This window comes from Phycodurus eques, chromosome 4 (assembly GCF_024500275.1).
Source record: "Phycodurus eques isolate BA_2022a chromosome 4, UOR_Pequ_1.1, whole genome shotgun sequence".
Classification (NCBI taxonomy): domain Eukaryota; kingdom Metazoa; phylum Chordata; class Actinopteri; order Syngnathiformes; family Syngnathidae; genus Phycodurus; species Phycodurus eques.
In genome coordinates this window covers 19,534,483-19,547,327 of record NC_084528.1, presented here as the reverse complement: position 1 = coordinate 19,547,327, position 12,845 = coordinate 19,534,483, and the positions used below count along the sequence as shown (strand labels likewise).

The window sequence follows — 12,845 nt, the reverse complement described above, 5'->3', positions numbered from 1 at the left end:
TCACAGGATCCCTTAATTTTAAAAATAAATAAAAATAAATAAATTCTCTTCAGACCGGCCTTTTTTGTATTTTGAGTGTATTTTATTATTTTGTTTTTCATTTTTCAGTTTGCTTTGGGGGCAGCACGGTGGACGACTGATTAGCACATCTGCCTCACAGTTCGAAGGACCCAGGTTCAAATCTGGCCTCGCCTGTGTGGAGTTTGCATGTTCGCTCCGTGCCTGCGTGGGTTTTCTTCGGTTTCCTCCCACATCCCCAAAACATGCATGGTAGGTAGATTGAAGACTCTAAATTGCCCGTAGGTGTGAATTTGAGTGTGAATGGTTGTTTCTTTATATGTGCCCTGCGATTGGCTGGCGACCAGTTCAGGGTGTACTCCGCCTCTTGCCCAGAGATAGCTGGGATAGGCTCCAGCACACCCGCGACCCTAGTGAGGATAAGCAGTACGTAAAATGAATGAATGTTTGCTTTGGTTTTGTTTCCATTTTATTTCATTCTTTTGTGTGTTTGTCTCTCTGTCTGTCCATCCATCCATTCATCCATCCTTCCCATCCTGTCATCATACAGTACTGTAAATTAACTTCTTGTCAGTAGTAGATGTTAGCAGCCCCGGTGTCCCACAGGGATCACTATTAGATCCACTGATACACACACACAACACACAATAAATGTATTTTCTGCATCCTTATTTTATCTGATCTTTTTGGGATTACAGTATAATTTTGCTTTCACCCCTAGAAAACACTTACCGTATGTTCTTGCACAGCCTAAAACTTATCTCATTAGAAGATTGAATGAAGACAAATGTACAGACATGCCTTGGGAAATGACTTTAATTCATTCCATAACCACAATCGTAACTAAAACACTCTTCTTTTTCCCAAATGGAAGTGCTCTTCATCTGTTAAACCCCCCCCCCCAAAAAGAACTTTTTTAAATGAAAGATTATTCCTCTATATTTTACTTTATAAAAACATACAGCAATGACATCATTAGATAAATGTAACGAATACAACTGTTTTTGCCACGTTTTGCTTTTTAATTGGCCATTGTACTGCTTCTTCAGCTCTGAAGCTGCAATAATATTTCTTTCTTAACAGAGGATAAAGAATATGCTATATAAGTGTGAGTATTGTTATATTGTCTTTCTATATGTGTTGCTCCTCCATTTGTATTCAAATACCCATTTTTATAAAGAGTTTTTGTTTGTTAGCATTAAGCTAGTCTGACTTTCTAAGGCAAAGGTATGTGGTTGTTTGAAATACACATGGTGTCATTCTTTTTGCTTAGTTTGACTGTAAACTTCAACTGGGAGAGACATAAAACAACTTGAAGCCTCTTTTTTGAAGAATTGTTCTCTAGCTGCGAAACCGCTGATTGTTGTGAAGTTGAGTTCACACATACAGCACTCGTATCTCAAATGTCTGCTCACAAGTCAGAGCAAAACATTGTCCAGGCGACGGCTTGCATGTCGAAAAACTCGGAAGTTGGGTCACTCGTATCTCAAGACACCACTGTATATGAAATATGAGGGGGTGAAACTGCTTGATGTTGCACTAATTTCAAAACATATTCACACCCTCTAAAATATTAGGAGCCCTTGATGTTAAGTAAACTGTACTTATATTGGAATTATTTGCTTCCTGATCCGACCCTTAACAAAAGGCACTGACAGCCCCCTAAAAAAAAGTCAAGCAATTCAGTTCATAATGATTCATTTTAGACGTAAATACCCAAATTTAGGAGCCTGGGGGGCCCCCTGGCCGGCTGGGAATGGGGCCATCTAACTGTGTCGCCCGGCGGGCAAACATCTCCCTTGCAAGAGTCCGCTCAAGTCTTCCTCATTGCAGTGAACTGGGGCATGAAAAGCACCGTCAACAAACTGCAATGCTGCGGCGTGACCAGTGAGTGGAGTGCGCGGGCCGGACCGAGGCCTGAGCCAAGGCATGATGAGCCCTGGGAGGTAGTAAAGTGCTGGGGGCTCGTGACTTCACAAAATGTTAACATATAGGAAAAAAACGTGTGCGTCATACAGACATGTGAGGGACGCCACAACATGCCGGCCGACCTTGCGCAGCTGACAGAGGTTGCACACACTATACATTTATTGAGGGACTTCACACCTCTCCTTTGTATTAACTCCCTCGTCTCCATGACGACGGCTTTTTGATTGCTTCTTTTGCTCTGTAAATATTACTGTCCCCCCTTCCTCTCATCCATTCATCCTCCTGCTCCTGATAGAGGGAATAAACAGACTCCTCCCACCCCCTCCCTCTCTCTACAACACACACACACACACACACGCGCACACACATCTCTCCCTCTTTCCCACTCTTTCATGCTCTTTCCCTCCCTGGCCCGCTGTCAGTGTCACTCTGTAGTGGAGATGTGGAGTGTCTTTCTGTCTCTGTGTCTCTTTCTCCGGCCCAATTCTGCTGAGGAAGGTAAGAAGTAACTTTTTCCCCATGCTCATGAATATTTCATTTTTCACAAACGATCAATTGTCATGGGATATGAGGAAGGGAGATGGGTATAAGTTACTCTTCGTGGCTCTGTGGGAACTCTCTGACAACAATGTATGGGAAGTCAACTCTTTGTTGGAAGAAGTAACACCCTCTCATCTTGTTCCTGTGTGTGTGTGGTGCGCGTGGTGCCAGGTGTGTGTCGAGGCCTATCGTGCGCCAACAAACAAAAGAATATGGAGATAAGGCAGCAGGCACAAATGAATAATAAGTTGCGTAAGCCACTTCTCCCTCACTCTCCTCTGTCTCCCTCAGGCCAGACCACCCTTAACCCCCACCTCCTACCCTTTGCCACTCATAAGCAGAGACCCCTGCCCCCATCTCCCTGCTTTTATGGAGGCAAATGTGGTGTGTCTTAAAATGTGCAAGAGATGCTTTATGTGAGACTTTATCCTGGGCATATGAGAGTGGGCAGACTTGAGAGATCTCAGTGATAGTCTAATGACTCAGATATCATCTGTGTGTGCGTGTGTGGGTGTATCTGTTTATTAATGTGTGCTGTGTCCTTAAAGGTGGTCCGTACACTGTGGCTAAGTTGACGAGCTCTTCAAATAAAATAAAATGAAATAAAATAAAGCTTTTTTTTTTTAGGCACCTGTTAAAACATTTCATTTGAATTTAAATGACTGTGTCATTGTATTTTATTTGTATTTTTCTATATTATACTTTAACTGCAGGTTACTTATTTTATTTTACATCTTTGCACCTTACATACAGTATTTTACCTATGTATGCCTTACTTTATTATTTCATTTGGTTAACATTTAGTGGGGGAGACACCTGTTCATACTGTAATTCACTTCATTTTATCTGATTTGTATCTTAGTTTTATTTCATTTACATTTTTTATATCATACTGAACCAGCACCCTGTTTTTATCCCGTGTTTAATCTTTATATCTTATGTATAATATTGGATCCCTATTTTATGACTTATTCTATTAATTTTTTTTATTTGATGTTATCATATTGTATACTATACCTGCACCTTGATTTTACCTCCATACTTTGCACATAGCCAATTATTTTATGTCCCCAATGTACTTTTTTTGTTATTTTACATATTATTCTTTGCCAGGACCTTGTTTTTACCCTTTTTGGATTTGTTCCCCTTACCTATTCTTTTATTTGCCTTTGGGCAATTTAATATAACTGCACCTTGTTTTGTCATTTATTTATTTATTTTTATCTCTGCTCCTAATCTATTCAATTATTTTCCTTTCTAAATAATTACTCTATATATTTATTTAATTTTTCCTAAGCAATTTAAATAATTAGCAGACCCCACTGGTCTTCCACAGGGATCACTATCAAGACCAATGATAGTCGCTCTTTTAAATATCATTTGCAACTACCTAGCAACGAGCCTGTTATTGCTTTAAAAAAATAAACAAAAATAATTTGAATCCCATTTTTATATGTTATGTAGAATAGTATTTTATTAAATTTTGTACATCTTATTCTGTCATAGTATATACTTTACCTGCACCTTGATTTTACCTCAATACTTTCCCAATTATATCCGCAATATATCATTTCATGTCACTATGTAATTTTATTTTCTAATTATTTTGTATATTATACTACCTGTGCCTTGTTCTCCCTGGTTTTTCTTTGCACCTTAATGTCATTTAATTTAACTGCACTGTTTTTTGCAATTTATTTTCATTTTTGCACATTGAATATGTACAGCGGACCCCGCTATTCGCGGATGACCACGAATAATTTCTATAAATAATTGACACTCTCTTATAACTGCCATGTACAGAATTTACACGAAACAATCCTGTGACTAAACAAGGGATCATGTCAAAAAACGTCCTCAATGAGCAGTGGATCAGGTAAAAAAAAAAAAAAGAGTCCCCAAAAAATACACAAATAGGTAAACTCGTGGATGCCGAACCGTAAATATGTGATGGTCAACTGTACTCTATTTATTTATTTTATTTCACGTCGACAATTTAAATGATTTGCAGACCCCAGCGGGATTCCTTCTCATGTACCTCCACAGGGATCACTATTAGGTCTACTGATGTTAGCTCTGTGAATATAATTTTTTAACAATAAAGCAATGAGCCTTTTATTGCGAAAATCAAACAAAAACAAATATTTTGAAAATCTGTAACTTGCTTGTAGAAGTCCCATCTATCTATTTAAAAACAAAATCTCTCAATCATTGACTGTGCTTGTGTGTGTGTGTGTGTGTCAGCAATGGCACAAAATAGAGGTAACTTGTATGTGTGCATGTAGCCAGCCGCACATCGCTCAGTGCTGGCAGCAGATGGCCTGGATGACGATGAAAGAGTGGGAGCGAGGCCACCACACAGCTCTGTGTTTGGCCTACTGACTCTGTGTCATTGAAATAAATCTCTGCATCATACACTTTTGACCCAATAGCAGGGGCATCCATATAAATCCATGTTGTTCGGGCATGTCTGAGTTTGTCTGCACAGGTTCTGTGTGCAACAACGTGACTGCTTTCTGTGCTTCGAAACCACCAAGACATTTCTTCTGTTCTTTTGTAGCTTTAATGCACGCAAATACGACAACAGTTGGCTGCACAATCCAGCCGTCCATTTCTATAGCGCTTGTCCTCATTAGCGTCACGGGTGTGCTGGAGCCTATCCCAGCTGACTTCGTCTGAGAGGAGGGGGAGACAAGTTCACACTCACATTTACACCTATGGATGGCTTAGAGTTTTCAAACATGCATGTTTTTTAAAATGTGGGAGGAAGTCTAATATTTTGACCATCTCAGTATGACATAGTACAGTGTTAGGGTGTAAAATTGCCCATGGGCGTGAATGTGAACGCTTGTCTGTCTATATGTGTCCTGTGATTGGCTGGCAACGAGTCCAGTGTACCTCGCCTCTCGCTCAAAGTCAGCTGGGAGAGGCTCCATGAAAATCCCTCCAGAAAATGAATGGATGTTTAGATTTTGGAGCGTCTATTGCGAATATACTACTTTGTGTGAGAGTGATTCAGTTTGCATGTTCACTTTTTATCACCACTTCATACTGATGGGATAAAGCCACACCGGATGCTCCTTCCATCACTTTCTGTCATGTTTGAGTGAAGCTGCAGTGATGCATAACCAGATGTTTTACGTTCATTATTTCTGAGTCTTTTTATTTTTATTTTTAATGAGACTCCCAAAAAAGGCCCTATTTTAAATAAAACAACAAGCTGCCCTGCTGAAGAAATTTCCCAAATAATCCAGCACGTCATTCGTTTTAAGAGGGGACTGTTGACATTCTCACTCCAAGGTCATCTGGGCCAACTTTCTCCAGGAGGTTTTCTTTTTATCTAAGTGTTAATTAGGCAGATCGCTGCCCTTTCATTGGGTGTGATAAACCGTCTTTTCGGGATCCAGTTATAGAAAATGTGTAAAAAGTAAACAAAGGACGTGCGATGCGTGACATAATCAGTTACCGCCAGGCCAGAAAAAAGGAACCTGGTGACTGCGTGCTGCCTGGCGGGAAGGGTAGGATGCAGAGTCATCATGTTTTGGTCGGTTGTTTTAGTAACTTTTCAACCTAATGCTCATTCTTGTGCGAAATATAAAAAATGTAACCTCCTACAGTGTCTGAAGTCCTCAAATTAATTGATTCACCAACTTTGATTAAGAATGAGGCTTGCAGAGAAAGCAGAAATATATTTTTTTAAAGCCCAGCTTATTCAGTTGGAAGGCCTTAAAGTTACACAATCTTCAGCCAAGAAGGCAAGGTTTTACGAGTTTATTTTTAATGATACGTTATTTGTTGCATGGAATCCAGTTGTCAAGACAATGTAAGTGCAGTAAGAACCTTGCAAGTGTATGTGAGTGCGCAGTGGAGCACCTATGATTATTTTGGTGCTGTCCCCATTTGGTGCTGTCCCCATTCAAAATGCAAACAAAATGAACAAAAGTAACAGTAAAAACTGTCCACATCAAGTGAACAGTCCTTACACATATCATTACAGAATGTATAATCAATTACAAAAGAGGTGTTGATCATACCTATTGAGCAGAAATGTTTTTGTGTTGTTAATTGGTGATTTATCAGACTCCCTCCAGAGCAGGAGATGCTCACCCTTCTGTCCTGACTGCAAATGAATGGTGCTTGTGCAAAGCCACCGCTGGCTAATTTATCCCTTACAGGCCTGTAGGCTTACGGTATCTTTTTGAGCATGCCGCATCCAGTCGGATAAACCGCAAGAGAATTTTTGATGACTCCCTCTGACACGGCCATGCTTTTTTCTGGAATAAGGTTAATCCGCCCCCCTTCGTTCGGCCCTGCTGCCATCTCCCCGTCTTGGCATATCGCTCGCCGCCTGTGGTTGCACGTAATGATGGTATGGTGGAGGCTTCGTCCTGGACCGACTGTCTGTGGAGTGGAGCATCTGGAGCGGATCAAGGCCCGTTGGATCAAGGGCAAAGGACTAAATGCTTCAAAGTGCAGCCATTTTAGACGGAAAGGTCAGCGTGCAGTTGTTATTTAGTGAACCTGTGAGGTCAGTGCGTTTGGCTGCCAGTATTTTCTAACCTTTATTGAGCCAAGGCACATATTTTACATTCGAAAAAAACCACCAGGCACATCACCAAGCAAAAATTTATATAGTATATAGTGAATAGTGACATTTTGTATATCTGTAACCTGGAAATCCATCAGTCCGATTCTCTGCCTCCTTTGAGCCACAGCGCCAGTAAACATCAGCGGCCAATTCTGGAATTAACAGACTTTGTCAACAGCAGTTTAAATGAGAAATGAAAACTATTTTTGGACACATTATTCAGTCCCAACGGTCCGTTTTTTTTTCTGATTTCATTTATATCGGGGTCCGTTTTATCCAGGTCCCACTGTACAATAAATATGTCTGAAGAAACGTGATGAAAATGTGCAAAGACGGAGAACAATTTAGTACTGAATTGCTGAGCTATTGCATTAAATTATTTTTCACTTCCTCAGTTGACTAGATTTTTTTGAGGGGCGGGGCTAAAACGAAGCCAGATGATGCAAACAGGCCTCTGGCATGAGTCGTCCCTCCCCCACAAAATACTGTAAACACCAAGCGACTTTATTCCATGCAGTGGCTTTTCGCTGCAATTGCTACTTTATTGATCATAACTTCGGCCATTTTTCTACCAGTACAGTGTGGAATTGGCCACTTATGTGTTATTTGGGCTGCACTGTCTCTGTTGGGTGCAGCGTGTAGCGAATCAGCGGCAAAACTGGACGGCTTCGACTGTAGTTTTTCATTTGTCAAGTTAGAACTAACTGAAAAAAAAAAACAGAATAGCAAATGTAACTGAAGTGGATATTTAAAAGCCATTATACACTACACTCTCCCCACTTAAGTTGTATTACAACCTGGCGCATTTGTTAATAATAAAAGCAAACTCTTTGCCAGATTCTGAAAAGTGTTAAAAGTATCCTGTGGCGTGAAAGGAGGTGTGACGCAGACAACAAACACGACACTTTGCAGGCGCGAGAGTGTCGCTGCAAATGCAGAAAATGGAATGAGAGGCGACGAGTTAGAGGGTCGCTCAGCTGTGAGCAAAGCGGAGGAGGTCGCCCGTGATCTAATGCGGGTCACCGCTGCACTGCAGACAGGAGCATTCACACCCACGCTTGGAAACGGCGAGAGACAAACACGATGGCAATGCTCTCATGAGCATCGCAACACTCCGGCGTCAGTTTTTAATGTACACCAAGTCCGAGCCTGCTGTCACTTTTTAGATAAATAATACACAATAGAAGCAGGATGGGAGGAGGATGGGGAGGGGGACAAGCAACGGCGTAACACAAGTGGGAACGCACCATTGCAAAGCTATGCTAATGCAGTATTTAAATCATAATTACAAGAAATATTTGTCTGAAAAGCACTTCCAGGCCATAACTATAAAGCAATCTAATTTAAAAAACAGTACAGTCAACAATGCAGTAAATACGGCGTATTCTTATGCCATCTGTTTCACCTCAAAGTGTCGTGTGTCGGTACTGTCGTAAATTAGGACTCCCTGTAATTTTTTACCACTTGTCTGTGACCCATCCAAAATGGCTGCGCAATCCACTTTTTGGTCCCAACCTACCAGCTGAGTATCACTGTCCATGTACTGTATGTGTTTTCAGGTTAGAGTTTTGATGGAGAATTTTGGGTTTTTACGCTGGCGCAAGACCCATTTGCTGTATATTATCCTTATAGCCAATAACATGAAGTTAACTCTCTTAAATGAGGTCATGGATTAGGAATATCTTGCTTCTCCAGTTCTCTTGTCGGTAATGCTCCCTACTTCACGTTCCACCGTGCCGTGTTCTGTTTGTCTCAGAAGTGGTTTCGTTTCTCATCCGTGCAGGCTACATCAGTTCATGCAACAAGGGTTAGTTAGGACCCACTTGCCAGGGCTTTTGGTGTGAAAACTCAACAATTTGCACTCCAAGTTCGAAGCACCCCCCAAACCCGGAATGGTATAACTATCGTTCTTTTGGAATGTAAAATGACAGTTGTTAAGATGCCTTGCAGAGAGGCCACTGTCTGTCAACACAAGTCATTGGGTGGAAACTCCCTCGTTAATATTCCCTTCAGTTGTAAACGGCTGGTAGAGCTGCCTCAGGGTTGAAACAGGCTGCGCTTTTCTTTATTCTTTGGAAGCAGAAATATTGATTTTCTTTGGAATGGACAAAAGGATAACATTATATGTGGAAGATACAGTAGATCTCTGTTTTGAGATGGTCTTTCCACTTTCACGGAGATGGCCTCTCTCACTCCTCTTTCAAACCATCTGTCTTCCCTCTCCAGAATATGCACAGGTTTGTCCTCAAGAGTGCTGTTGCCCTTTGAGGTACGGGTAGACAGCTGAGTCTTGGCGGGTCTGTGTTCTGACATGTGCCTGTTCAGTGGTTGCTTGGTTTCTCCAAAATATGCATCTGTGCATTTCTCATTGCACTTGACCGCATACACCAGATTGCTTTTCTGGGAATGAGGTGTGCGGTTTTTGGGGTGCGCAAGCCTTTGTCTCAGGATGTAACCAGGTTTGAAGTGTACCGGTTGTTGGGTGAAAATCCTTGTGAGTCTTGTTGCATGAACTGAAGATGTCTTCTGAGAAAATCAGAACAGTCCAGTTGCGATCGTTTCAATGCCCTGAGAATGAAATGACCTGGATGAATGAGAATGTTCACAGACAAGACCTCTGTCGAGTTACATCTTTTTTTTTTTACATTGTTTCGTCATCCTCAGAGGTTAGAAAAATTAACGAGCCTATTTTGACAAAGTAAGGAGTAGAAAGAAAAGATATGTATCTTCAAATGTAGGGAGTAAATGTAAAATGTCATCAGAAAAATAAATACTCAAGTAAAGTGCAGGTACCTGAAAACTCTACATTTCGTAATGAATATTTGTGCTCCCAGTTGGATGGAAGGATGAGTGGGGACAACGGACGTGATGGAGGAGCTGGTCAAAGAAGAAATGAGTGGAGCAGTGTGCTTTAAAGGCAGCAGCACTTAGGTCCAGATTGCAGACTCAGCACTTCTCGGAGCTGTCAGGAACAAAAGCTGAGTGTTTCTACTGTCAGATGGGCCAATAACAGAGATGCTGTGGCACTGTGTTTGTGTGTGTGTGTGTGTGTGTGTTTGTGTGTGTGACAGAGTTAAATAAAGGGGCTTTTACAGCCAAGTGGCCCTGCCAGCAAATGTCCCCCCGCTTTTTGTCCATGTCGCGAGGTCTTAATCCTCTGAAAGGTGTGCACTCAACGCTTTACGTCCGGATGTCGCCGTGAATTATTCACCATGCAAATGTCACGCCATAAGACATGCATGAGGCTCTCTGACGACAACTGGCTCATGTACGCGTTTGTCTCGCATAGTTAGTACCTCGGCCCCCCACCACAGGAAACTAGATAGACATAAATATTCATTTTTAAATTGCTATACTTGTTATTATTAGTGCTTGGCTGAACTAATGCCCCGGAGCAAAAGTTAATTAAATTTGGAGTGACACGTGCGCAGCATCTGCTAAATAGAATAGCGCTTAATGAATATCTGTTTGTGTGTGGCTCATGCACGACGTATTATATACTGTGTTTGTTTGAGGAACCGTTGACATCTGAAAATGGTTTTAAATATTTTGGGTTTTTTTTGGGGGATTCAGCAGCACAGTGGATTTGTGGTGAGCACATCAGCCTTTCAGTTCTGAGGTTCCGGGTTGCGTGGGTTTTCTCTGTGCACTCCAGCTTCCTCTCACATCCCAACAACATCCACGTTACATTCACTGCAGATACTAAATCAAAAGTGTTAACTTATTTTGGTCACACGCTACATTGTAGTTATGGTTCCCTCACAGAGGATATATTCTTTATCCTCTGTGAAGAATGATTAATAATGCAGTTTACTTGTGACCATGTCCATGTACGTTTATCTGTATGTCCGTATTATAATGACCCTCGGTGGCCGAGGCACACACAGCAGAAGGAGCAGCACAATGTCCGATGAATTGATGGGAAAATGTGGCTGTTTTTCTGTATGCAGCCCTCAAAGGCCACAGTTTGCACACCGATGCTCTAAATTGTCCATGAATGGTTGTTAGTCTACATGTGCCCTGTGATTGGCTGTTGACTAGTCTTCTGCATATCCAGCTTCTTGCCCAAAGTCAGCTGGGATAGGCTTTTACCTGTGAACCTAATGAGGACAAGCACTATCGAAAATGGATGGATGGATGGATGGATGGATGGATGGATGGATGGATGACTCCAGATTTCCACGGGTACTGTTTGGTTTTGTGGTAGGAATTACTTAAAGTCACGGCTTCCGTTGTGAACGCACAGTAGGATTGTGTATGTGTTTACACTAGTGACGAGGGGAGGGGGGGAGGACAAGGACAAATAAAATGGTAGGGCAGATTTGCTGTCTCCATCTGAAAGTGTAATCCTTAAAATAAATAAATAAATAAAATCTCTCAATGGCTCAGTCAGACCACAAAGGGTGTGTGTGTGTGTGGGGGGGGGGGGGGGTTGTTGAGATAATCCACAAACGATAGATAGCACTTTCTTGCTGTTTGTTGGTTTACGGATTGTCGTCTGCCCTAACGTGTGAGTTATGAAGGCAGAAAGGAGCAGACAGGTGAGGTGGCCTTTAGGTTCGATGGCAGCCAAGATATCTCCATGCACAGAGGAGAAATTCCTCTCCAGTGAATAATCTTGTGTCATGAAATATGAGGAGGAAGGGATAAAAATTGTATGACCACCATAAACAGAGAGGCAGATGCTTCCTCCCTTAACGCGTCATATGTTGACTCCCATCAGGAGATAAGCGCCTCCCTTGATGCAATGATAGTCTTTTTGGGAAAAAAAAAAAAAACAGAAAAAGATTCCAACGGGAAGTCATTGCCGTTTCACCGTGCACAGGAAACTTTGGTTAAGCGTGCGCGCACACCACAGAGGCGAGCACAGACGCTGCCAGACTGGAGCGGACGGCTGCCAACTGGATTTTTGAAGCGAACTGGAAAAATTCCTGTGGCCAGATCCTAAGTGTAGACCCCATCTCAACAAAATGTGTGTACTGACTCAATGGTACGTTTCTGCTTCGAAAAGTGACAAAGCAATCTTTTCCATTCCTGGATTTTGTAAGGAAAACATTTATTTTGTTTTATTTCTAAACCACAAAAAGAGATGTATCCAAAGTGAAAGCAAATTTAGCAAACAAATGGGCAGCATCCATCCTTTTTCATTTATCATTACTTTCATTTATCATATTAGACTTACAGTAACTTGTGTGGTTTCTCCTTTTTGCGACTTTCATTCCTTATTTCATTCCTAATAATTTTGTCTTTTGGCTTCATAGCCTTTTAAAGAATTATATGCTGCACAAATCTTTTTCTCTGGTTGTTGGCCTCCAAAAGTCAGAGTCTGTCACCCTATCCTGCGGTATTCCTCAAAGGTCAGTTGTAGAGCCTGTCCTTTTTTTTCCTCTTACATTTGTAGAGTGCAAATTTGACAGTTATAAAATAACTCTTAACTCTGAGAGAACTGAATGACTCACAACTCGCTTCAGTTGAATGCAGCGGGGGGAAAAAATGTTTTAATTGTCACACTATTCAAACACCAAAATGTTCAACCAAACCATATCATTTGGCCTAGTGCTAACGAAAATTAGCATCAATTTTTCAGTAATTATAAACATTCAAACAATTGCTAGTTTAACACACATGAAGAAGCAGTACATATATACAGACGATGCAGGAATACTCAAAGGCATATATTTTCTCTACTCTGTGGGAATAACAACTATTACTGCATTTTAGTAGGGGACCTTCTCTCCATTCTCTTTGCTGTTTATCACGCTGCATCTAC

The 12,845-nt window shown here is 41.4% G+C and overlaps 1 protein-coding gene across 1 annotated transcript in view; it reads left to right on the top strand.

The window, feature by feature from the left end:
* The first annotated feature begins 2,315 nt into the window (after positions 1-2,315).
* Positions 2,316-12,845, top strand: part of ephb6 (eph receptor B6) — a 48,663-nt gene continuing 38,133 nt past the window's right edge. The window contains exon 1 of the mRNA XM_061674463.1: positions 2,316-2,445. Coding sequence (XP_061530447.1) covers positions 2,340-2,445 — 106 coding nt within the window. The 5' untranslated portion in view covers positions 2,316-2,339. The remainder of the gene's footprint in view (positions 2,446-12,845) is intronic.